At 38.9% G+C, this 27,987-nt stretch overlaps 1 protein-coding gene across 1 annotated transcript; it reads right to left on the minus strand.

Annotated features, from left to right (window-relative positions):
• Positions 1–26,435, minus strand: SAAL1 (serum amyloid A like 1). Its single transcript, XM_047879028.1, has 12 exons — positions 26,286–26,435; positions 24,351–24,464; positions 16,935–17,018; positions 13,323–13,402; positions 11,201–11,260; positions 10,952–11,067; positions 9,892–10,072; positions 7,200–7,282; positions 6,921–7,109; positions 3,941–4,134; positions 1,934–2,026; positions 1–1,245 (listed from the first exon to the last, which is right to left on the minus strand). Exons 1-12 carry the CDS (start codon positions 26,415–26,417, stop codon positions 1,153–1,155), a joined length of 1,419 nt encoding a protein of 472 aa, XP_047734984.1. The 5' UTR covers positions 26,418–26,435; the 3' UTR covers positions 1–1,152.
• Between the last annotated feature and the right edge of the window lie 1,552 nt (positions 26,436–27,987).

The following is a 27,987-nucleotide window of genomic DNA, read 5'->3' on the forward strand; positions in this document are numbered from 1 at the left end:
AAACAGGCTCCAGGCTCTGAGCCATCAGCCCAGAGCCCGACGCGGGGCTGGAACTCACGGACCGCGAGATCGTGACCTGGCTGAAGTCGGACGCTTAACCGACTGCGCCACCCAGGCGCCCCCAATCAGAAGTTCTTAAGCTCCCTCTATCTTAATTTTAAAAATGTGAATTCACTCAAGCAAATCATTTTCTGAAATTCAACCACTGGAATTATGCTGAAAATAGAGAATTTTGCTAATGTACTTTCATCAAAATGTTACATTTTTATCTTCATACTTACAACTTTGAAGAAAAACTGAACTGTAACAAAGCTAAACTAAAAACTGCCTTTGAATTGTTACTGACAATCTGGCATGTAAGTGACACAATTAAGAGTCACAGAATGGCTAAGAGATGTTTTCATACTGTAGCAAACACCACAGACTATCAAAAAGCCTTTCACATCTCCCTTCTCTTCTTGCCTTTCTCTCTCGTACAGACCTTAGAAAAAAAAAAAGTATGTACTTGATTTCAAATACATGCAGTTAGGAATGGCCTTGCAACACAGTTCTGGCCATGGAGGGCTGTCCTTTAGTCTTATAACCCCCTTAACCACAAAACAATAAATACAAACATAAAGGCCTACACAGCAGACCACGTGGAGAGGAAAAAGAATCAGGATCCCTGAGTCAAATAAATCAGGTCTAGACTGCCCACCTCTGGATTTCTTATTGCATTAGAAACATAAAAGCTGTCAGATTAAGTTGTTACAATAGGGTTTTCTATAGTGCAGCTGAATGTACTTTAGTGGATACAAATACAAATTTCTCACATAAAAATCAAATTAAGAGGTATGAAGAAAATCTTCACCAACTCCTCAATCTAAAAAGAACCTCAGTGATAAGCTTGTATTTTTGTTTTCTTTACCTGAAGAGGGCAAATAAACACAAAACCATACATAAAAGGGAGGTGGGGATTTGATGGCAGAGGACACTCCTGATTCCAATGCCGAATGAAAGTGAGATAAGACTGGGGCAGGGAGAAGAGCATGAGTGTAGCACCAGACAATAAGGGTCCAAAAGGCTTTACCTAACATCTCCTATATGTCAATATCAACTGTCAGTGAAGAAAATAAAGTTCATTTATTGGGCAAAGGAAACTTAATTCAGTTATTAAGTCTGAACTTTCAAACTTGGGAAGCTTTCCTCCAGGTCATCAGCAAGAGTTTTATCAACTTCATGTAGAATTTTGAGAAAGTCTTCTATCTGTGAGTCAAACAAAAGAACCAAATAAATGGAAGCAGAAGAAAAGGTGGTTTACGATACTGATTGGTGACTATAAAAATGTTCTACCCGTGGTTTCTAAACAGTCCAAAGGAAAACAAATGTTGACAAATCCCCAGATGACAATAAAGACTATTACAGTCATTCTCAGTTTTCTGAAACATCAAAGAAGGGACTAGCTCATACCACTTTCTTTTATTCTTGAAATTAGTATTTATACACCCAATGCTTCCCCTTTAGGGTCCACTACTGGAGTTTTATCCTCTTCCTTGCTGACATGGCCTCTCCCTCCCACATTCCATACTTCATTTTCCTAAAAAAGTTACTATTTTGAAATTGCCTCTAATGGTAGCAAATGTGATATAATTTGAAGAATGATAAAAACCTACTGACCATTCTCACCTAAGAATCTTATCTTTAATATATATGCTTACTTCGTAACAGTGAGGGGTCCAATAAATTCAGTGCTGACTCCATTCTCTTAAAATTAGAATAGCTATTCAGGCTAGTCTCATGAATTACCCAGCAGTCATTTATCTGACAAGGGCACTAAGTCATGTGAATTGCAGGCACGATCTTTTTTGACAATGGTCTCAGGAATCAAGCACTTATATAGAAACATTTAGTAATCCTCTAAAACTCAGCCACCTATACGCTTATTCATACTCACCACAGGACTATAAAAAGGAAGAAGGTTTTTAAATGCACAGGAGCACTTCTGTTTGCTTAACTGGCCCTCCTTTACTCCCTGAGCCACAATCTCCTAAAACAAACAAAAAAAGATTTGGTAAAAAAGGAAAACCTCTTTAAATTTTTTTTTAATGTTTCTTTTTGAGAGATGGGTGTGGGGGGGCAGGTAGGGCAGAGAGAGAGAGAGAGAGGGAGGCACAGAACTCCAGGCTCTGAGCTGTCACGATGTGGATGGAGCTCAAATTCACGAACTATGAGAGCGTGACATGAACCAAAGTCAGAGGCTTAAACTAAGCCACCCAGTGCCCCAGAAGAGGAAAATTTCTAAAGCTTTATCTGATTAATAAATATAAATCAGTATATATAATTCCCTACTGATTCTATGGGCATTTCAGATGTCCCAAACTGAACCCAGCATCATCCCGCCCTTATGTAAACCCAAACACTATTTCACTGTAATCCTATTTTAGGGAAGGAGACCACCACCCACCCACCCTGCTGCACAAAGCAGTAACCTGGGATACAGCCAAGATTTTTCCTCCTTCTTTGTTGCTGACCCATCCTCCTAAGAGTTTAATTCTACTCTACCAAATCTCTCTCATCCCATCCTTCCTTCTTCATCCACACTTTCACTGTTTAGGCTCTCAATATTTTTCAGATTACTCTTAAAGGTTACCACCCATAAGAGCCTGTTGGTCTGTAGGTCTCCAGTTCTAATCCTCTCTCTTGCTTTTGGAGTAATCTTTCTAAAAAACAGATCATATCACTTGATCCTTAAAACCAAACTCTCCAGTAGCTCCTCAGTTTCCTCAAGATTAAATCCATATTCCATGAAGTACAATACATAAGAATTTTCATGACATATCCCTGGTTTATTCTCAGTCCACCTTCCTTCTACATTCCTGCCACTTAAAAAAAAAATCCCTCTAAAAACAAAATCACATAAAAGTAACAGTAAACAATGGGAAAAATACTTGCAATGAATATGCAAAAGACATATTATTGCCCAAGGAGTTTATGTAAATAATCAAAATAGATAAATCTATAAAGTAGGAAACACAAATAATACACAAATACATGGAAAGATGTTCACCTTCACTAATAAAAAAAAAAATGCAAGTCAAAATAAGGCATAATTTCTCACCCACTGAACTTTAATATAAAAATTGTAATATCCAATAGTAATAATCATGTAAACCCAGCATTTTCATATGAAAGCATTTGGTAGTATGTATTCATTAAGCCTCAGTCATCTTCACTTTAAAAATGCTAAGCCCAGTAATCTGACTTCTGAAAATCTATGCCAAACTAATAACCCAAATCTGGAAAAGGAAGCAGGATAGTTGACACCCCGCACACCCCCCTCCAAAAAAAGAAAATTACCAGAATAACTGAAACTTCTTTTAAGAAATATTCTTCTTAAAAAAATTCAATGAATATGAATATATTCTAAATGGTTATATTTATATTTTTTCTAAAATACATGGAAAGAAAGTATGCCCAAAGGAGTAATATGCTAACAATCCTGAGCATATTCAGGAAGAATACTCCTTAAAACAAGTTTGCAGTAAATTTTGAAAACTGGCTTTTTGGCAAACTGGGTATTAAATAAACTGGCTTTTGGTGAAATGTCTGTCAGTAAATTTAGAGTCTGGAAAAGGGCTCACAGTGCTTGCTTCAGCAGCATATATACTAAAATTGGAAAAGAGCTCATAATATAATGTTTGGTGTAAACAGCAGTCTATAAAAATTCTATATACTGGGTTAAAAGCATGTGAAAAACACATATATAAATATACCAAACTACATCAGTTCCTGGGTTATAATTATAAGCTTACACTGGTAAGTTTTTTTCTCTATTTTCCCAAATTAATATAACATAATTATAATTTTATATTAAAAAAATAATACAGTAGTAATAATGTTTGAAGCATTAAGCAACCCACACTTTCTTTTGCTGATGAAACCATCAATATTTCTTTCCTACCTTTGTTAAAACCTGAAAAATATTAGAAAGAAATTCACATGAAATATCCTTTAAGATTTTCAAGTGGAAATCATCTTGGGTTAAATCAGACTTTTTCGTTTCTTCTGTGTTAGAGTCTACTGAGTTCTCTGGCTTCTTCTGACAATGTTCCATGTTTTGTAAGACACGAATCAAGCTGTCAATTAGAGGAAGATCTAGTGTACAAAAGAGGCATGGAATTAGCCAGTTAAATCTGGTCTCTCCCCCTTGTGTTGAGTGATTGATTCATTCATTCAAAAGTACTGAGAGTACTCATCAAAATAAAAAGCGTCTGCACAGTGAAGGAAACAATCAGCAAAACTAAAAGGCAACCCATGGAATGGGAGAAGATATTTGCAAATGACATATCAGATAAAGGGTTAGTATCCAAAATCTATAAAGAACTTATCAAACTCAACACCCAAAAAGCAAATAATCCAGTAAAGAAATGGGCTAACGACATGATAGACACTTCTGCAAAGAAGACATCCAGATGGCCAACCGACACATGAAAAAATGCTCAACATCATTCATCATCAGGGAAATACAAATCAAAACCACAATGAAATACCACCTTACACCTGTCAGAATGGCTAACATTAACAACTCAGGCAACAACAGATGTTGGCAAGGATGTGGAGAAAGAGGATCTCTTTTGCATTGTTGGTGGGAATGTAAGCTAGTGTAACCACTCTGGAAAACAGTATGGAGGTTTCTCAAAAAACTAAAAATAGAACTACCCTGCGACTCAGCAATTGCACTACTAGGCATTTATCCACGGGATACAGGTGTGCTGTTTCGAAGGGACACATGCACCCCAATGTTTATAGCAGCACTGTCAACAATAGCCAAAGTATGGAAAGACTCCAAATGTCCATCGATGGATGAATGGATAAAGAAGATGTGGTATATATACACAATGGAGTATTACTCAGCAATCAAAAAGAATGAAATCTTGCTGTTTGCAGCTACGTGGATGGAACTGGAGAGTATTATGCTAAGTGAAATTAGTCAGAGAAAGACAAAAGTCATATGACTTCACTCATATGAGGACTTTAAGAGACAAAACAGGTGAACATAAGGAAAGGGAAACAAAAATAATATAAAAACAGGGAGGGGGACAAAGCAGAAGAGACTCATAAACATGGAGAACAAACTGAGGGATGCTGGAGGGGTTGTGGGAGGGAGATGAGCTAAACGGGTAAGGGGCATTAAGGAATCTACTCCTGAAATCATTGTTTCACACTATGCTAATTTGGATGTAAATTTTAAAAAATAAAAAATTTTACCAAAAAATAAAAAGAAATAAGTAAAAGAAAAAAAAAGTACTGACAGTACTGTACTGTAAGTAAGTACTATAAGTACTCTAAGTTAAGTACAACTTACTAGTTACTAGATATTTTATTTCAGGTACTACAGATATGGTGGCAAACAAGATCTTTCAGGCCATAGCCTTCAAGAGGCTCTCAAATAAACTAATGAATAAAACAGATCATTTCAACTTTGGGTGAGTTCTAGGAAGAAAATTAAAAGAGAATATAATAAAGCAGCCAGAAGAGGAGGCTCTTTGAGGGGAGAACTAATAGAGAAGCATCAAGGTAAAGAGCCCAGGAAAACATTTCAGGTAGAGGAAACAATAAGTGCAAAAGCCCCAAAGAGGAAATGGTCTGAGGAACTAAAAGGCCATTATGGCTCAAGCCAAGTGAGCAAGGGGGAAGGAGGGCACAAAAGAAATTTCAACAGTTGGGCAACAGTCCTATCATGCAGTGCCTTTGGAGGCCATAGAGAAAAAGAATTTGAACTTTCAACTTTATCAATAAAATCCTAAACAAAGCTTTTAAATTGTATGTTTCTTTAAGTTAAATTTCAAAAAGATTGTGATTTCTTCAAAAACTGAATAATCATTTAAATTAGCCTACAGTAAAAACTGAATACAGGGGCACCTGGATGGCTCGGTCAGTTAAGCATCTGTCTTTGGCTCAGGTCATGATCTTACAGTTCATGAGTTCAAGCCCCGCGTTGGACTCTGTGCTGACAACTCACAGCCTAGAGCCTTCAGATTCTGTGTCTCTCTCTCTCTGCCCCTCCACTGCTCACACTCTTTCTCTCTCTCTCAAAAATGAATAAACTTTGAAAAAAAAAATTTTTTTAATGAATATAAAAAATAAAACTAGGGGTGCCTGGGTGGCTTAGGCTTAGAGAGAGAGCATTCTCTCTCTCAAAAATAAATAAAAAACATTAAATAAAAAATAAATAAAAACTAAAAATTTTAAAAAAAGATTTGTTTTTGTAACTTGTCAAATTCAGTGTTAAACAAGAATAATAGTCAAAAACATTCTGAAAAATTAGGATGAAAGGAGACTAGCCCTACTCGGCATTAAAACGTAAAGTTTTAATAATTTAAAAACTATAGCTACTGATACATGAATAGAGCAATAGTAGGGAATAAAACATATAGGGAAACTCAGAACACAGTAAATGACAAAATTTCAAATCAGTGTGGATAAACCAGATTATTCACTAAATGATGTTGAGATAACGGAATAGCAATCTGGAAAAAAGCTGAAGCCATACCTTACATGTAACAAGTGATTAGATTCTAAATGGATCATGAATTTAATTGTAGTCATAAAAAAAAAAATCACTCTGTGAAAAACCATTCGTTTACATAGAAAATATTCATATTATACTTCTAAATTTAAAAAGTTGCCTAAAAAGCAGGACTTAAAAATATATATGCATGTGAGTATATAGTAATTATCTCTGGATGGTGGGATTATAAGCACTATGCTTCCTTTTATAAATTTTGCAAATTTTTTTGTGGTGAGCATGTAATATTTTTATAATCAGGGGAATAAAAGTACCAACACAAACAAACAAACCAAATGAACAATAATCCCAAGCCGGGGCTCTAAAATCTAACAGACTAGAATTTACTCTAGTGAACGAAAATGATACTTACCTTCTTCTATCTTTAGATACTCCTGTTCAGCCTGTGAAGCAAAGATGGCGGACAACACTGAATAAACAGAGGCTAGCACAGTTTTCTGTTCTTGAAGTATGATGGGTGGATCATCAGATTGGCAAAATTCATGGCAGACCAGGTCAAAAAGTAAATTCCAAGTGTCTTTTCCAGTAGCAGGACACTGTACTTAATAGAAATGATAAAAAAAAAAAGTAGTTATATAAAAACAAAACAATTCAATGAGTAATTCCTGTGCTTCCCTATAAAACACCTTACCAATAGCTTGAATTCCATCATCCACTGTGGTAAGCAGCTGTAAGATATGCATGTAAACATCGAGCCCTTCTGGATTTTCAGAACTAAATTCAAAAAACAAAAACAGTGAATCAACAACTCTGTGGGACTGCAATCATTCATTCATTCAACAAATACTTATCACTCTGTACTAGTCATTGTCCCAGGTGCTAAGGATAAAACAAGAAAAGGGCGAAGTCTTGGTGCTCACCAGAGCTTACATGTTAATGGTAAAAACAGTCAAAAAACAAAGAGATACTATGGAATATAATCAACACTCGAGAATGAGAAGTAAAAATTCCTTTTGGCCCTGTCCCACAAAAGCAACAATGCAGAAACCTTTGAGGTGATACTTTATCATCCTGGTTTACTTAAATAATCAGGACGAAAAATGACTGAAACTTTTATAGAATGAATGATAGGCCCACTGCAGCAAGCATCAACAGTAACAATGTCCTCCAAACTTCAGAGGATTCCCCTAGCTCCCTTAGCTGAGAATACTAAAAGCACGTAAGTATAATTTTTGTGATCAACAGTTTGGATTCCTGGAAGCTCACAATCTTAGTTCTTCAAATGATTAAGTGAAAATATAGTGAACAATAAAAAATAAGGCTGATATTTAAGTACCTACTACTTTCAGGCACTATGTTAGCAGATGGGAAAACAGAGACGTGTAAAACATCGTATCTTCACAAAGTTTACAGTCTAAAGAAAAGAAGATAATTAAAGGAGCAATCATGATAAAATGATAGGACTGTAACACTAAAGGAAGTCTAAGGTACCAGAGAACCACATGGCAAGCAGTATTAACTAAGTTTAGAGAGCTGAGAAAGGCATCTTAAGAGAAATGATATTTATGGGGTGCCTGGGTGGCTCAGTTGGTTGAGCATCTGACTTCAACTCAGGTCATGATCTCACAGTTCGGGAGTTCGAGCTCCGCGTTGGGCTCTGTGCTGACAGCTCAGAGACTGGAGCTGCTTCGGATTCTGTTGTCTCCCTCTCTCTCTGCCCCTCCCCCGTTCATGCTCTGTCTCTCTCTCAAAAATAAAAAATAAACATTAAAAAAAAGAGAGAGAGAAATGGTATTTAAGCACAGACATGAAAGAGAAATGTTTGAGGTAAAAGAGACATGGTACGCAAAGGCTTGAAGGCCAAGACAGGTTGGTTCCCTTGATGAAAGAAACTTCACATGGTTGAAACACACAGAACAAGTAATAAGGATGGGGAGGCACTGCAGAGCCTTGTAAGCCATGCTTGTTAAAAACCTGGACCTTGGAGCACCTGGGTGGCTCAGTCAGTTGAACATCTGACTTTTGATTTCAGCTCAGGTCATGATCTCAGGGATGTCGATCAAGCCCCTCATCAGGCTCCATGCTAAATGTGGACGCTGCTTACGATTTTCTCTCTCTCTACCCCTCTCCCTGCCCCCCCCCATCCTCCCCAACTTGCTCAAGCATTTGCATGCTCTCTATATAAAAAAAAAAAATTTGGACCTCATCCTTAGGAAGACAATGGAAGAGTTTGAAGCACGCGAGTGAGATAATGAGTATGTGTATTGGAAAGATGGTTCTAGAGTCTAGGCTTGGAAGGAGCAGCCTTGAGGTAGGGAACTCAGGTGAGAGAATGCCATAGGTGTCTAGCTGAGAGACAGTGGCCTGAACGATGACTGTAAGAAAACACGGGTAGATCACAAAGACATGGTGTTGAACAAAAGAACTAAGACTCAAAAGAATACATACAGTATAGTTTTTTTTCACAAGAAACTCAGAGCCAAAATATATGGAATAATAAAACTATAGAGTAAAGCAAAGAAATAATTGCTGAAAAAGTCCAGAAAGTAGTCATTTCTAAGTGAGAAAGAGAATTGGGATTTGGAAGGGACACACAGGGGCCACGGAGATGAGGCCCTGTTTTCTGTAAACGTGTTTGCTTCGTAATTATTCATTAAGTATAAATTTGTTTTTATAGGCTTTCTTGTATATATACCATACTTCACAATGAAAGTGTTGAAAAAATTAAATGAAAACTCTACTTTGATATTTGACGTTGAGAATAGTGAGGAAGCAGGTTTGGAGAAAAGATGTTAAGTTTAATCCACCTGGATAAAGGACATAAAAGACTTTAGGTAGGTTATTAACCACCAACGTTATACGACTGAACATTAAGCAGATCAATTCACAAGTTAATTTTCTAGTGACTAGCAAGAAACAGTTTCAATGACCTACAACACCTAGTAATCACTCCTGGCAAGACATCAGAGCCCAAAATTCAGTCACTTATCTAAGACTGACATATAAACGTAAGAAGCAAGAAAACAAATGACGTCTGATGTTAACTGAAAAAGTTGTTAAGTGTTTAATGGAAAATAAAACACCAGAAAATCTTTCCTATTTGACTTAAATTACACAAAATTGCAGAAGATTTTAAGACCATAATCATAATTAATGCTGGAAAATAGCCTATAGCTAACTAATATTAGAATAGGTACTTTGTAACCATTATGATTCTTAAAAAGAGCAAACACAGGGTTACCACAAATATTAGTAGTGAATCCAACCTGACAAAGACTGATGGGGTGCTATTCATCCTGTCAAAAAGAAACTAAAACTTACATCTATGGATATTTCCAGCAATTGGATTTTCCCAAAACATTTTGCACAAAAAGCTCGCTTACCGTACTTGTTTGGCAGCTTCAAGTACACAGGGCACAATTTTAAACACTGGCTGCTCTTCAGCATCTTCCTGGGGTTGGTCCAGAGGCTGAACAGACCCATTTCTAATCCATTCCAACATTAGTTTCTCGTCCAAATCAAAAAGTTTGTCCACAACTTCCCCTATTTTCACCAGCAAGTCAACTGCAGACAATAAAATAGTTATTGAAATGAGAAGCAAAATTTTAAAAGCAGTAAGGTTAGGGGTGCCTGGGTGGCTCAGTTGGTCAAGTGTCCGACTTCGGCTCAGGTCATGATCTCGTAGCTCGTGGGTTTGAAACCCCCAATGGGATCTGTGCTGACAGTTCAGAGCCTGGAGCCTGCTTCAGATTCTGTGTCTCTGTCTCTCTGCACCTCCCCTGCTCACACTCTGTCTCTCTTTTTCTCTCAAAAGCAAATAAACATAAAAAAAAAAAAAATTAAAAAGCAGTAAGGTTAATCAACATTCCTAAAGCTATTCCAAGAAAACCAAATCTTACCAAAGTATTACTTATTAAGGGAGATTTATTCACCTCCTTTGTTTAAATCTGTCTTCCTTTTTTTGTTTTTTGAGTGAGACAGAGAAGGCTCAAGTGAGCAGGAGACAGAGAATCACACAAGGGCCACAGAGAGAGAGAGAGAGAGAGAGAGAGAGAGAGAGAGAGAGAGAGAGAAGGAGTGAAGAGAGAGAGAGAGAGAAGCAGGGTTCACCCAAAGCGGGGCTTAAGCTCATCCTAAGTGGGGCTCAAGCTCACCTGATGTGGGGCTCAAGCTCACCTGATGTGGGGCTCGAACTCACAAACTGTGAGATCATGACCTGAGCCAAAGTCAGCTCAGCTTAATGATGGAGCCACCCAGGTGACCTCTGCCTTCATTTTTAAATGGGGGACTGATCAGTATCCTGGCAGCTTAAGAAGAAATTTTATATCTTGAATCGAAATACTTTTTCACCTGACACTAAATGTATTTTTTTAAGCAACCTCCAGAAATAGTTACATGGCTTCCTAACAATTAAATACAAGTCAAGATTACATGGTGACTTACCATTTGTTGAACTTGACATAATGAAACAAATACTATCATAAATAGCTGGATATTCCCGGATTCTTTCAACCCAGACACTGGCCACTTCTGTCTGGGAAAGACAAGTAAGCAACAACCTACAAAATAAATGTGAACTTAGTATCTATTTTGAAAAACATTAAAGGAAATTCAAGAATGAAGAATTAACTCTATTGTCCAAGATTCCTGTATGAATGAGCATATAGAATACATAGAAAGAAGAAAGCATACCGGCTTGTTTCCAGCAGAGTAGGAGGGTCTGAATCATACAAACAGTGCAGTAACACCTGTCTATAAAAACAAAAAAGTTAACCCAATATGCATCATTTCTCTCATTTCAAACATCAAGGTAGGGTTTTCATTTAATTTTTTTCAACATTTTCATTGTGTAGTACATATAAAAGAAGGCCTATAAATACAAATTTATACTTAATGAATAATTACAAAGAAAACACTTATGTTTACAGAAAACAGAACAGTGTCTCATCTCCATGGCTCCTGTGTGTCCCTTCCAAATCCCAATTCTCTTTCTCACTTAGAAATGACTACTTTCTGGACTTTTTCAGCAATTATTTCTTTGCTTTACTCTATAGTATTATTCCATATATTTTGGCTTTAAGTTTTGTGTGAAAAAAATTATACTATATATATTCTTTTGAGTCTAGTTCTTTTGTTCAACACCATGTCTTTAAGATCTACCCATGTTTTCCTACAGCGATCGTTCTTTGATTCACTGCTGCAGAACATTCCATCATATGAATATAAAACAATTTATGTTTCTAGCCTACTACTGATGGATATATGGATTAATTCCACTTAGGGCCACTTCAAGCAATGCTCCTGTAACACTTCTCCTCTGATGTACATGTGCACGGTTTATCCTACCATATACACGAGTGGGATTGCTTGGTCACAACATCTGCGTTGCTCATCTTCCAACTTGACTAAATAATGCCCAACTGTTCTAAAGTGGCTGAACAAATTTATATCCTATCACCAAAGTAAATTGTTTCATATTATTTTTAACATGACTCATTCTTAGGTTTTTTTTGAGAGAGAGACAGAGTGTGAGTGGGGGAGGGGCAGAGAGAGAGGGAGACACAGGATCCGAAGCAGACTCCAGGCTCTGAGCCGTCAGCACAGAGTCCAATGCAGGGCTTGAATTCATGGACCACGAGATCATGACCTGAGCCTGAGCCACCAAGGTGCCCTACATGTCCTCAGATTTTTGATAGGAACCACTAGAGACCAAATATAATTCAAGGTCATTCACTCCATGAATGATTGTTAAATTACTGAGGGAGGAATAAATACCTTAACCTAGGATCTTTTTTTTTTTTTTAATGTTTATTTATTTTTGAGAGAGAGAGAGAGAGAGAGAGAGAGCGCGAGCAAGCGGGGGAGGGGCTGAGAGAGGGAGACACAGAATCCAAAGCAGGATCCAGGCTCTGAGCTGTCAGCACATAGCCCAATGCAGGGTTCGAACTCACGAATTATGAGATTGTGACCTGAGCCGAGGTCAGATGCTTAACCAACTGAGCCACCCAGGAGCCCCTTAAACAAGGATCTTAAAGTCATTCCACACCTAGAAGAGGTAGTCAGCTCTATTTTAGAGATCCAGGTACTTAAATCCTGTGATAAAGCCTCACAGCCCTAGCTGACAAAAACCATCCAGAACACTTATCTATTATGAATTTCTTTAAAATTCTGATTTAACAGCCATGAACCCTCTGCCTAGAAAATGTATACACTCACAACATTTAGCATATAATTCCAGAGTATTCTCAGACCTCTTAAAGTAACCACTAGGGTTTCCACCACTAAAAAACCCTCTGCCTAAAACTTTCCTGCACAGGAAAGAGAATTAGCCTCCAAGCAAAAGTAAGAAAGCCTTTGAATCACAGAGGCTGCCCTGTATTCTCTAGTCTACTGGTAAATCCCGTTCCCCAATCTTAAGAGTTCTCAGGGTCACCCTGGTCAGTAAATCTAGTTTTTCCAGACTGGCTCTCTGGGCCCTTGGATTCCCTAAGCCTAACTTGTTTGAGACTCTGGTCAGGTGCCCCATCACCAAGCTTTGCCCTGCTGGGTCTTATCCAGTCAGGCTTACCCTCTGCTGATTGTTTAGATCCTTTTACTACCAATAAACAGGCCTAAATCCTCAATCAGCCAATAAACACTGTGGAAGCCCCTAGCTACCATCAATATATGAAGTTCCTAGATACCATTCATCAGGAGAAAGGAAGCACTACATTTCATACAATTTTCCTATATCTCCTATGTATTAGGATTTCTTAAGAGATATGAAATGTTAATTTATTTTGTAAAAACATAATTCTTATATAATAAAACTTACCCAAGATTTTTATCACTGCTGATGGACACACATATCTCTTGGAAACAGGCCATATTACCTAAAATTCCCACACAGATTTCCTGCCAAATTAAACGTCACAGGTCACAATGGCTCTAAGATGAAAGACACATACAAAAATAATAACTTGAAAAAAGCTTTCACTGAGTCAAGTTTGGGGGGAGAAGAGGTAGCATATAGAAATATATATACTGCCTGCACCCTAATCTTGACAAGTTTACAGTATTTGACAAGAAAAAGAAAGATCAAAGGCAGTCACAAGTTATGGAAGAAGAAATCTTATGGATGAACTGAGTGTTCAATAATTAGTAAGATTCAGACATGCAAAGAAGAAGAAAGTCATTCAGACAAGGGGGAAAGGATCAGCAAAGGCAGGGAGGGAGTAATGCACATGGCTCATACACTGAATACCAAGGGAGCAGCCTGGCTGTTGCACAAAATTGAAGAATAGCACGAGATAAATAAATACAGCAGGCAAAAAGGATCAGGATTAAGGGACCTGAATGCCATGTTGGAAGAGGTTAGATTTAATCTAGGAAGCTATTTGGATCCATAAAGACCTTCAAGGAGGGGAGCAGCATTCTGTAATGTTATTTTAGGAAGATTATTTTGGCAGCAAAATGCATAATGCATGATAGTGAAAATATGTTAAAGGAAGTTAATAATCTCAGTAATAAGTGCCAATGTTTACTTAGCATTTACTATGCCCAGGTACTACCCCAAGCACTTTCCATATACAATTTCATATAATAATTTATGAGACAGGTACTATTATCCCTATTTTTCAGAAAAGGGAACTAAAGCACAGACAAATTAAGCAACTTGTCAGGATCCCCAACTAGGCAACAGCAGAGTTCCAGACGCTGAGCGTTTATCAACTATGTCATACTGCATCTCAGTAATCAAGATGCAACATGAGGGTGATGCTGGAAGGCATGGAAAGGGATGAAGCTGAGAAGACTCAAGGTAGAAATCAAAATAATCTGATGGGAGACAAAGGGAGAAGGCAGTTGAACATGACTCTTAGGTTTCAAGTTTCTCATTTCCCCAGTGGGAGATACTGATCCCCCTGACAGGAAAACTGGAAAAGAAGTGTTGGAAAAGACACGAGTTTAGTTAGGATAGTGTTTCCAAACTTACTGGAACATAAGAATCATTTGGGCAGGCAGCGTGTTAAAAATACAGATTTCTGAGTCCCATCTCAGAGCTACAGAATCAGAATCTCCAGGGTAGGGTCTAGGAGGCTACTGTTTACAAAACACAACACGTAAATTTTATGACCAGGTAAGTGTGTTAATCACTGAGTTACAACATGCAGGACTCTGGACAGGAAAATGCAGCATGCGAGCAGAGAACGCCTGAAGAAAGTTGAAGATGTGGCACCAGAAGTCAGAAGGAATGTCACAGCTTTGATCCCACAGGCACAGATTCACAACTTAAAGATTGTAAAGTGTGGATAAGCTCACTAAGGAAATGAATTCAAAGAGGATGAGGGTTCTGGGTCTACACCTTAGAAGAAGTCCACACTCTGTAGGAAGAAAGAAAAAAGCCAGTAAAAGTGACAGAGAAGTGACTGAAGAGGTCAGAGACTAGAAGAATGAGGTGGCACCAATGCTCCAGGAAGGGAAAGTTTCAATAAAACGACGGCTGTCAAATGTTGGGAAAAGATTAAAAGAGAATAGGGTCAGCAAAGAAACATAAATTTCCCTTACAAACTAAAGAGAGAATAACTGAACTTCCAATCAAAGACCAAGTTTCTCAGTTTTGGCTGCTAACTGGAATCAGCTTGAGGGAAATTTAAAAGCTGTGTGGAGTCTCACACTTGGGGATTCTGTTTTAACTGATCTGGGTAGGGCCTAACTCAGGATTTTTTAAAAGGTGCCAAGGGCAAAGCTTCTCAAATGTGGACCCTGGTCCAGAGCAATAGTATCATCTGGGAACTTACTAGAAACCCTCGATTCTACCACAAACTTGATGGATCCGAAACTCTGGAGGTGGGCCCAGTAATCAGTGGTTCTGGGACATGCCAAACTTTGAGAGCCTGTGTTCTAGATGATTCTAACATATGGCCAAGTCAGAGGACCACTGCAGTAGATAGGGTGTGACTCACAGACATATATAATGATATGACTAATTCCTGAAAGGTGCCATTACTGACATTAGCTTATTTTCTTTAAGTACTAATCATGAGTCAATGTATTTAAATTAGAATGATCCAGGAGAAAATCATGTAACTGTCAAATCTTTGTTAATTAATTTCTTGGGTCATTATATTAATGACCCAAGAAAAAGAAAGTTCATCAGTTCATTAGGCCCCAATTCAGGTAAACACTGCCCTAAATAAAATCTGAATTCAGCATTCAATTTGTAAAAATATACTACAGAATTCTCCATACTTTCAAAAAAAGAGAGGCAAAGAAATAGAGTGGTTATACTGAAGTCAAGCGGCCTAGGCTCACACCCCAGCTTTCCCAGCTGTATGGCCCTGGAAAAATTAACCAAAGACTTAGCTCTTTTATTTATAAAGTGAAGATAAGTTCCTATCTCATAGAGTAGTAAAACCAAATACCCAGTGAACAGCAGTTATTCATAAGTATAATTACTTAATACTTCCTAATCACCCATGATATGCATAGCATATGGCAACCTAATGACACAAGAACACAATATAAAGACTAAAGGAGAAGCACAGATAATTCTTTTGAGGAGTTGACCAGCAGCAATGGCCACTGACAGCTTACTTATTTAGGAAGGCTTAGATGAAAAGAACCCCTGGGATAACATGTGAATACCGAGAGGGGATGGACAGCGTATAAAGGGAGGCATGGAGATGGTGATGACCACAGTAAGCTGAGACAAGGAGCAGACAGGCCTTGCTAAATTAGAAGGACCATCTGTAGGGTAGATTTTATGCTGGAAAGATGAATTAGATTCAGATTATGGAAAAGTCCTCAGTGTCAGGCTGAGTTCAGAATGAAGGTTTTTAAGAATGGAGGATTTTATTTATAAAAAAGAGCAATCAACAGAAATGGGAGGTCCAGGCAATGTTCCCTGTTCTGCCACATATTAGCAACATAACTTCGGTTATGCCTGATTTCCACAGCTGTTAAATGAAAGTACTGATCTCCCTGATCCAACTGAAATCTAAAGATTTGACTCTAATAATTTCAAACAGCATATTACCTAGTGCCAGGCAATGTTCAATAAAAATCTGTAGACTGATTTGTGGCCAGTAAGAAAACTAAAGACTATCTTTTTTTTTTTTTACAAAGTTAATTTTTTGGTTCTTAAACCTGATTCCTGATTTACTGATTTTTTTTTTAAATGTTTATTTATTTTTGAGAGAGAGAGAGAGAGCACATGCACAGGAGGGGCAGACAGAGAGGGAGACACAGAATCCAAAGCAGGTTCCAGGCTCTGAGCTGTCAGCACAGCAGAGCCCCACGCAGGGCTCGAACCCACGAACCGTGAAATCATGACCTGAGCTGAAGTTGGACACTTAACTAAGCCACCCAGGCGTCCCTAAAGACTATCTTTCTAGCACTTCTACTGTTACTGCTCTAAAGAGGAAGCTTTCAAAATGTACATACTTACTCTTAATCGAGGACATCTGGATTTGGCCAATACTCCCATAAATATGTCAGGGGCATTAAATTCTTGGAGAAATAAAGCCACATCCTGAAAATTAAAAAGTGAGTATTAATTTGGATGCTGAATAGTCCTTTTTAAATCCCATAGTACAGACAAACATAAAAAAAAATAATAATAATTCTATGTGTAACTCCTTTCAGGCTCAAGGAAAAAAGCCATAGGTTAGGAACTGTATCATTATGCAAAAGTAGCGTTCAAGAGTCTTTGTGCTATCTGGTCCCAAGGCAATGGAATAAATCCATAAACAAATCTAAACTGTGATATTCCAGGGGATTGTCTTCTTTTTCTGCCCTAAATGTATTTACCTTAATGATCTTTCTATCTACCAGCAATGTTCATTAACTCATTCAAACACATTTGCTGATTGCCAGGTATCTTGATAGACGGTGAGGTAAGGAAAAAGAGTAAAACTCATTAACTAGTGTCTTCTAAGAGCTTAAAACACAATGGGGGAAACACGTAAAAACTCCTACTGGGTCATGCCCCAAATGAGAATTTGTGTTTTCAAAATTCTCAACAGAAAATAATTCTGATCACGACGTAACTACTACAGCTTCATACCTCCTTCCTAGAGTCTGCCCAGGCCACAATGCCGAGAGGGACACACCATACCGGTGAATGAACCTGGAGTGGACATGTGACCCAATCTTGCATGTTCCAAGACTGAATCAGCTTGCTGTGGATGTCTGTGTTGCACAATATTTAAACAAAATTAAGTTTCTGGTGGTCTATTGCCTTAGATTTTCACCAAACTTGAAGTGTACATTTGCGATAGCTTAACTTAAAACCCAGGCTATGGTGAAAAAGCTCTTCAAAGGGACTTGGAGGCACCTCAAAGAGAGAGGCAGTAATCCTTCATAGCAGCTGAAACCAAGGTAACCTGCATGACTGTTGACTGGAAGCGACATCCTATAATTATTAAGAGAGCACAGTCAGAGAAAACAGTATTTTCAAAGATACACTCCAAACTGAAAGTCACAGCAACAGATGCTCCCCACTCTAAGTGTTTAAAGTGCTGTTTGTCACGTGGCCAACTCTTAGGGCATGCAGGGACTGATTTATTTAATGACAGTTAATAATTCCTAGGGTAGCAAAGAGTTAGGTGACCTAACAATATTAACAGCAATAATAATAATAATAATAATAATAATAATAATGGCAATTTACATTTATTGAGCAAGTTGTAAATACCAAGTACAGTGAAGTGGTTTGCACACTATCTCATTTAATTCTCAAAACCCTATGAAGTAGTCATTATTATTGGCCCCATTCCACTAATAAACAGGTTTTATAAGATTAAGCAACCTGCCCAAGATTATACAATCAGTAGAACAGATCCAGAAGAACAGAATCCAGATGAGTGTGACTGCCATACTCTTAACCAGCACACCAATGCTACCTCTCAGCTATTCATTCATTCACTCACTCATGCATTCATTCATTCACTCTGCACCAAGTATTTACTGAAAAACACAAGTAACAGGCACCATTTGAGGCTCTGGGGGACACAACAGTGAACAAGCTAGATAAGTTCCCAGTCTCATGGAGTTTTTATTCTAGAAAGATAAATAAACAATAAACACATAAACAACTGAACTACATAATTTCTAAGTGCTACAAATAAGATTAACAAGATAGTATGTGCTAGAAGCCAAGATGGGAGGGGATTACTTCAGATGTATCAGAGAAAAGTACCTCTAAAGAGGTGACATTAAGCTTTTAAGAAAAGGAACTCACAAAAGCCAAATAACAAGGTAAGTGTTATGCAACAGAGTGAACAGGTTTCATGAGAGCCCAGAAGAGACGAATTCTGTTTGGAGTGTCTGTGGAGGTGTCACAGAGAGGTGACATTTAGGCTGGGTCATATAAGATGAGAAAGATTTTGCTGGCTGGAGGCCATTCCAGGCAGACAGTGGCATGAACAGAGCATGAACACATGAAAACGCAGAAAGCATCTGCAAGTCTCTGGTCCTGCTCAAACGCTAATGGTAGGGGATAAGGCTGTGACACTGGAAGGACTTTATACCAGTTATTGGTGGACAGCTCAGTTCTCTAGCAGTGCTTCAAGAGCTATCCTAAGAAGGTGAAAAGGAGGCCAAGAACATGACCCTCCCTTCCACCAACAATCTTTTCCAAAGAGCAGCTCTGTTTTACCTATTATGTATTTGAGGATTTCTCATTAAGATTTCATTTTAAAAAATGGGTTCTAGCTCTTAAAAAAATATTTTTTAAAAATCATAGCTTCTCAATAATTGTAGAGCAAGTAGAAAAAAAGACTTGACCAATACTCTCAACCAACTTGATCCAACTGACATTTACAGTACACTCTACCCTGCAACAGCAAAATACACATTCGTTTTAAGTGAACATGGAACATTTACCAAGATAGATTACATTTTGAGCTATAAAACAAGTCTAAATATATTTTTAAAAAGATGCAGAGTGTTCACTGACTCCAGTAACAGATAAATAACTGAAAACCCCCAAATATTTGAAATCTAGACAATGTACTGCTAAATAACTCAGCAGCTGAAGAAGAATTAAAGGAAAGTTAGAACTAAACTAAATGAAGAGGAAACCCCAACATATCAGAATCTGTTGGATACTGCCAAAGCAATAGTTAGAGGAAAATTTATAGTGTTATACACCTATATTAAAAAAGAAGAATGGTCTCAAATCAAATGACCTCAGCTTCCACCTTGAAAAATTAAAAAAGAACAACAAATTAAACCAGAGTAAATAGAGGAAAATAAAAAAGGGCAAATTAGAAATCAATGAAATAGAAGACAGGAAAGCAACAGAGAAAATCAACAATACAAAGCCTTTAGGGAAATCAATAAATTAAACTTCCAGCCAGAATGATGAGGGGAAAAAGACAGAAGACACAAATTACTAAGATCAGGAATGAAGAGAGGTGCCATCACTACAGATGCTACAGATAATTAAATAACAATAACATAATACTTTGAACAACTTTACACCAATAAACTTGACAACTTAGATAAAATGGATAAATTACCTGAAGAACATAAACTACCAAAGTAACCTGAATAGCCTTATACCTATTTAAAGGAATTGAATTTAAAATCTTTCCTACAATATACTAAAAACCACTAAATGGTGAATTTTATGGTAGTGAGTTATATCTTAATGAAACTGTTGTTTAAAAAAAAAAACTTATTTTTTTAAAAGTAGTAAATATACAAAACTAAAAGTAAACAAACAACAAAAAACAAAAACTCCAAGCTCAGATGACTTCACTGGTGAATTCCACCAAATATTTAAGGAAGAAATACTATTAATTCTGCACAAACTCTTTCTGGAAAACGAAGAGGGAAAAGTTCCCACTCCATGAGGACAGCATTACCTTGGTACCAAAACCAGACAATGACAAGAAAACGAGTATCTCTCATGAAGATAGATAAACTTTCTAAGCAAGATTTTAGCACCTTGAAAATCAATCAACTCAGTACACCATATTAACAAACTAAAAAGAAAAACTACGTGATCATCTCAACTGACTCATCAAAAGTGTAACACAATACATAATCCATTCCTGATAAAGACTCTAGGCATACTAGGGAAAGAAGGGGACTTTCTTAATCTGTAACTACATCATACTTAGTGGTGGAAGACCAGGTGTTCTGCCACCATATTAGGAACAAGAAGATGCCCCCCTTACCACTTCTAGTCAACTTCATACTGGAGGTTCTGGCCAGAGTAAATGTAAGAAAAAGAAATAAAAGCAATTCAAATAGAAAAAGTAGTAAAACTTCTCTTCATAAATGAAAAACGGCTGCAGGATATGACACACAAAATCAACCATATTTCTAAATACCAGCAATGAACAGATATTGAAATTTTTAAAAATACCATTTACAATAGTATCCAAAAATATGAAATACTTGGGAATAAATTTGAGAAAAGATGTGACATACCTATACACGAAAAACTATAAAACTCTGCTGAAATTAGAGAGAACCTAAATAAATGGAAAGATATACCTGTTCAATTTATCAATCCTTCCCCCAAATGATCTATAAATTCAACACAATCTCAGCCAAAATCCTAGCAGGCATTTTGTAGAAACTGACAAACTGATTCTAAAATTAGTATGGTGGGTGCCTAGATGGCTCAGTCTTCCTCCAAATTCGGCTCAGGTCATGATCTCATGGTTCTTGAGTTCAAGCCCCACATCAGGTTCTGTGCTGACAGCTCAGAGCCTGAAGCCTACTTTAGATTCTGTCTCTCTCTCTCTCTCTCTCTCTCTCTCTCTCTCTCTGCCTCTCCCTCACACTTGCGTGCGCACTCAGACGCTCTCCCTCTCTCTCTCTTTCTCTCTCAAAATAAATAAACATTAAAAAAAATTTTTTTAGTGAAAGGCGAAAGATTTATGCAATTTGAAGAAAAACCAGAGCATAAAAAAAAATTTTTTTTAAATAGTAAAATTAGTATGGAAATACAAAGGACCCAGGACAACCACAACAACTCTGAGAAAGAACAAAGTTGGAAGATTAACACTACCTGATTTCAAGATTTATTATAAATCAATAAAAATCAAAACAATCAAAACAGAATTAAGACAGACAAATAGATCAATGAAACAGAAGAGTGCATCCAAAAATAGGCTCACATGTACATACAGATAACTGATTTTTGACAAAGGTACAAAGGCAATTCAGTGGGGAAAGGATGGTCTTTTTAAAAAATGAGCTTGGGGGTGCCTGGGTGGCGCAGTCGGTTAAGCGTCCGACTTCAGCCAGGTCACGATCTCGCGGTCTGGGAGTTCAAGCCCCGCGTCAGGCTCTGGGCTGATGGCTCAGAGCCCGGAGCCTGTTTCCGATTCTGTGTGTCCCTCTCTCTCTGCCCCTCCCCCGTTCATGCTCTGTCTCTCTCTGTCCCAAAAATAAATAAACGTTGAAAAAAAAATTTAAAAAAAAATGAGCTTGAACTGGTCATCCATATGCAAAGAAAGTAAACTTCAATCCATACTTTGCATCACATGCAAAAATTAACTCAAAATGGATCACAGACCTACCAGTAAAACCTAAAGTTATAAAACTTTTAGAAAAAAACAAACACAACTAAGAAAACAACACAAAGAGTGGGCAAAAGATTCAAACAGGCACCAAAAGATACACAGACTGCAGATAAACACATGAAAATATTGTCAACATTATTAGTAATTAGCGAAATCCAAATCACAATCACAATGAGAATCACTACACACTTACTAGAATGGCTACAATCAAAAGACTGACATCAAGTGTTGGTGAGGAAGAGAAAGTGGAACTGTATCTCATACACTGCTTATGATAATGTAAAATATAAAAACCACTTTGTAAAATACACATTTTTTTACACAATCTGTAAAAAACACAATTCAGACTCTTTCTTAAAAAGTTTGGGGCGCCTGGGTGGCGCAGTCGGTTAAGCGTCCGACTTCAGCCAGGTCACGATCTCGCGGTCCGGGAGTTCGAGCCCCGCGTCGGGCTCTGGGCTGATGGCTCGGAGCCTGGAGCCTGTTTCCGATTCTGTGTCTCCCTCTCTCTCTGCCCCTCCCCCGTTCATGCTCTGTCTCTCTCTGTCCCAAAAATAAATTAAAAACGTTGGAAAAAAAAAATTTAAAAAAAAAAAAGTTAAACATACAACTACCATACGACTCATATTACTCTAGATATTTAGCCGAGAGGAAGGAAAACACATGTCCATAACATACTTATACACAAAAATTCAGCTTTAACTATAATAAAGTACAAACAACTCAAATATCCATCAACTGAGAAATAAATGAATAAATCATGATATCACATAAAATGAAATAACAGCAATAAAAAAATAATAAACTACTGAAAGACACAAAATGCATGAATCTTAAAACAATGATGCTGAGTGAAAGAGCCAGACCCCTCCAAAAAAAAGGGGTCCCATTTATGTAACACCAGAAAATGCAAATTGCTCTGAAGTGAGAATGACTATCAGTGGTTGCCTGGAGAGGGTGGAGGCTGGGAAGGGCAAGAAGAAGGGATTACAAACAGACAAACTTTTGGGGGTGAGAGATATGTTCTCTCTTTTTTTTTATTTACAAAATTTTTTTTTAATGTTTATTTATTTTTGAGACAGAGAGAGAAACAGCATGAACGGCGGATGGTCAGAGAGAGGGAGACACAGAATCTGAAGCACGCTCTAGGCTCTGAGCTGTCAGCACAGAGCCCAAAGCGGGGCTTGAACTCACAGACTGTGAGATCATGACCTGAGCCAAGGTCGGACGCTCAACCAAGTGAGCCACCCAGGCGCCCCTAAATATGTCTCTTTCTTAATTACAGTGATGGCTTCATGCACGTATACACATCAAAATGTTTCAAATTATGCACTTTAAATATGAACAATTTCTGTACATCAATTACACCTCAAGAATACACACGTTTTTTGGTGTCAATTATACCTCAATAAAAATGTATCAAAAAAACAGCTGAAGATAACGAACAGCCATGGACAATTTTTAAGACAGAACACAATTAAATCTGTGTTTAGGAAAAAGAGAGCTTTCATGGCAATGTGGAGAACAGAGGGAAGTAAAAAGACCAGAACAAGGATTTTAATCAGGAAACTAGTGGAAAAGTCCAAGTAATTAAGTGAGAGATTATGTATGTCAATCTCTTTTCGCCTTTTTTTTTTTTAGTGTTTGTTTATTTTTAGAGTGTGTGTACACGGGCAGAGAGAGAGGGAGACAAAGAATCCCAAGTAGGCTCTGCGCTGTCAGCACAGAGCCCAGCTTAGGGATGGATCCCACAAACTGCAAGATCATGACCTGAGCCAAAATGAAGAGTCAGACACTAAACCAACTGAGTCACCCAGGCAACCCTCACCTCTTTTCTTACCTATAAGATAAGGGTACTACCTGTATCACAGGGTTATTGTGAAAAACAAATGGAATAATACATATGAAAATGCCACTGAGCTACAGAGTACAATGCAAATGTTAAAATGTTATTTTGCAATTTATACACACATGGTTCCCTCTTGTCCCTAATTTAATTATGGTACATCAGTGGTCTCCTACACAAGGTCAGCATTCTCTTTACATAGATAAATATCAGAACTTTCCTGGACTACAAGCATTCCTGCATTCATGAGAACTATATATTTAGCCCCAATCTAGTGACAGCTCAGATCTTCTACCCTCCAAGACAAAAGTTTAGCATTTACAGCTCATTCCCTGTGCCATATGACTACAGACACTAAAGTGTTTCCCCAGAGACTTAAGGACTGAAACTTAAAAAAAAAAAAAAAAAAAAAAAAATCCATTCACCATCTCCTTCCCCAACAGTCTTTTCGGTTTCATTTCCAACCCCATACCTCATCCATGGACATATCCCAGACTCTGCAAATTTCATTCTCCATTTCTTCATCAAGCTCCATCTGTTGCTCCTCCTCGTCTGAGCTGGATTTGGTGTTTTCAGGGCTAACCATCTTCAACACAAAGGAAGAAAAGACATGGATAAAAGCTGCCCGTAGTACTCATCAAGTAATATTATCCTGTCCTCAAAGTATCTTCTCTTGCAGAAACCTTGTTTAAAAAAAATTACTACCTGGGGCACCTGGGTGGCTCAGTCAGCTAAGCGTCTGACTTTGGCTCAGGTCACGATCTCATGGTTCATGGGTTCCAGCCTCGCATCAGGATCTGTGCTGACAGCTCAGAGCCTGGAGCCTGTTTCAGATTCTGTGTCTCCCTCTCTCTCTGCCCCTCCCCCACTTGCGCTCTGTCCCTCTCTGTCTCAAAAATAAATAAACATTTTTTTAAAAATTTAAAAAAATTACTACCTTGGGTAGACCAACGTTCATCTAACATTCGTGGAGTAAATACTGTTACGAGGCACTGGGGTAGAAATACACAAATGAATAAATTTAAGCCCTTGCTTTCAAGCAGTTTAGGCCCTAGAGAGGAAAACACGTGTAAACTAATAATCACAGCAAAAGACTATGGGAGTCAAGTGAATTGTAGGCAGAGTTGTGAAAGCAAAACAGGGGCGCCTGGGTGGCGCAGTCGGTTAAGCGTCCGACTTCAGCCAGGTCACGATCTCGCGGTCCGTGAGTTCGAGCCCCGCGTCAGGCTCTGGGCTGATGGCTCGGAGCCTGGAGCCTGTTTCCGATTCTGTGTCTCCCTCTCTCTCTGCCCCTCCCCCGTTCATGCTCTGTCTCTCTCTGTCCCAAAAATAAATAAACGTTGAAAAAAAAAATTTAAAAAAAAAAAAAGAAAGCAAAACAATGGACCAATGACCTATGCCTGGAGAGTTTGGGCAAACTTCTCCTAGGAAGTAATCTTTAAGCTAAACCTCTGAGGGAGAACAGGAGTTTGTGAAGAGGGGGAAAAGAACATACCTAAGAAAGTGCAAGAGTTAAGATTTAAGAAAACGGCCTGGCAATGTTTGGGGAATGGTGAGTAGTTGAGTGTGTTATGGGCAGATGTGTCTGGGAAGGTTGCAAAGCTGTATTGCAAGCCAAGAAATATGCATTTTTCTCCTGCAGGCAAAGGACACTAAAAGGAGTTCCCAAAAACATTTTGGGTTTTTTTTTTCTTTAGTTGGTTTGTTTAAGGACGATTATTCTGGCATCTAGACAGAAGATGCACTGGAGAGGACAGAGACTGGAAGAAGTCAGTGAAACCTGGGAGAAGAAAGTTCACATGTACTGAGAGCTTCTACAAGCCAAACACTACGGTGAGCATTCTGTGCCCACGATAATCTTGTTTAACCTACACAATAACGCTATATACAATAACAAAGGTATTTTCATCCCACTTTATAGAAATTGAGAAAGAAACCGAGGCTCTGAACGGTTAGATGACTTGCCCAAAACAGGTGCTGAAGCCACGCTATTGGTATCAGAGCTGAAGGACTTCCAAATCACCATTTATTCTTCTACAACAAACGTCCACGTAATAAATTGGGCCCTAGGCTTCAGAAACGACACTGGGAATGGAGAGCAAAAACACGAGCAATGTATGTACGTGGTCAGACATTTTCGGAGAATTTGTAAAAGTAAAATATTTTAACCGTAGGCATTCTAGTCTCCCTGTCACTTATCTCCCGTTGTGTTGAGAGGTACTGGGAAAGGCTCCCGAAGTTTTGGGGTCCGCAGAGGCGGCCAGGACTCTAAGCGCAAGGCGCCGAGAAGGGTCGTCGGGGTGGAGGAGGGGGATGGCGGCTCCCTGGGCCCGAAGGGGCTGCCAGAGGCGTGGACGAAGGGCTGGGGCAAAGGGAGGGAGCCCACGCGAGGCGAGACGTTCCACACCTGAATGAGTCCGCTGAGGACACCGAAGAGCCAGTGCTTGCTGTAGACCGTGCTCCCTATGCAGTCTCCCCCAGCACCCCCCTCCTCCTCCTCCTCCCGACTGGGCAGCGGCGGCGAAGGGTTGCGGTCCATGACTTCCCCGCCTCTCGGTCTGAGGAGCCGCGCCGGAAGCCGCCGGAGGAGGCGATAGACCTGCTGGCGCCAGAGGGCCCGGCACGCCCGGTGCGGCTCCCGCTACAGCGCCCTCTGCTGCCCGGAGCCCTGCAGGCCTGAGTACCTGCTCTGTGCCCACAGGCTTGGGAACCCAGATGACTTAATCTCCAACGACCCCACCCTTTCTGGGACCCAACCGCGGTCATATTCATAACTGTTATTTGCCAGTTTCAGCGGACCAGATATTCCACCTCCCCAGGAGCTCTTAGCCAGATTGGAAGGGACAGGCAATGGGGGACAGCGGTCTCTGGTACAGACATGAATCTCGAAGCTGTCGTAGACCCCCTGATCTCCGGGCACCGTTGACATTCTTAAAGACATCAGGCGCTCATTCTTCTCCCAGGTGTGGTTGGAATCCTGGGAAAGATATAAGTTACCAGGAAGATCGTCAACACTACAACTCCATGTATTTTCAGTTCGTGTTTCTATTTAGTTCGATGGTATTCAACCTCAGAACCAATGCTACTACCCCCACCCTGCAATAAATATTTTCCCATATCTACTTTACTTTGATGAAAGACGTTTATAGATGATATTATCTACCTCAACATGTAATTTCAAAAATATTAATATCATTCCCTGACATAAAGGAAAAATAAAATTAATTTAAAATTATGTATTTTAAGATTTTTAAATTAATGATTCCCTAAACGAAATAGAATTAATTTAAAATAAAACGACACGTATTTTAATATTTTAAATACTAGAAGACATAATAGAAGTCTCCAGGGGCGCCTGGGTGGCGCAGTCGGTTGAGCGTCCGACTTCAGCCAGGTCACGATCTCGCCGTCCGTGAGTTCGAGCCCCGCGTCAGGCTCTGGGCTGATGGCTCAGAGCCTGGAGCCTGTTTCCGATTCTGTGTCTCCCTCTCTCTCTGCCCCTCCCCCGTTCATGCTCTGTCTCTCTCTGTCCCAAAAATAAATAAACGTTGAAAAAAAATTTAAAAAAGAAGTTTCCAGTGTTAGCTACATCAAATCACTGTGAACCCATCAGTTAGATATGCAGAATGACAGAGGTGTTATTCCATCAGAGACTGTGCTTCTCTCTCTTTTTCTTTTTAATGTTTTTATTTATTTTTGAAGGAGAGAGAGACCGAGCGTGAGCAGGGGAGGAGCAGAGAGAGAGGGAGACATAGAATCTGAAGCAGGCTCCAGGCTCCGGGCTGTCAGCCCAGAGCCCGACGCGGGGCTCGAACTCACAAACTGGGAGATCAAACCCTGAGCCAAAGTCGGACGCTTAGCGACTGAGCCACCCAGGCGCCCCCAGACTGTGCTTCTCAAAATCATACACAAAGAATGATAAAATTTCTACCAAAACGAAGTTCCAGCTTACATAGCAATTGCACTTCCAGAAAATTCTAAGGTATATTAAAACTGGACAAAAAATAATCCATGCTGGGTGGCTCAGTCGGTTAAGCGTCTGACTTTGGCTCAGGTCATGATCTCGCTGGGTTTGTGAGTTCGAGCCCCACATTGGGCTCTGTGCTAAC

The sequence above is a fragment of the Prionailurus viverrinus genome, chromosome D1 (assembly GCF_022837055.1).
Source record: "Prionailurus viverrinus isolate Anna chromosome D1, UM_Priviv_1.0, whole genome shotgun sequence".
Classification (NCBI taxonomy): Eukaryota; Metazoa; Chordata; class Mammalia; order Carnivora; family Felidae; genus Prionailurus; species Prionailurus viverrinus.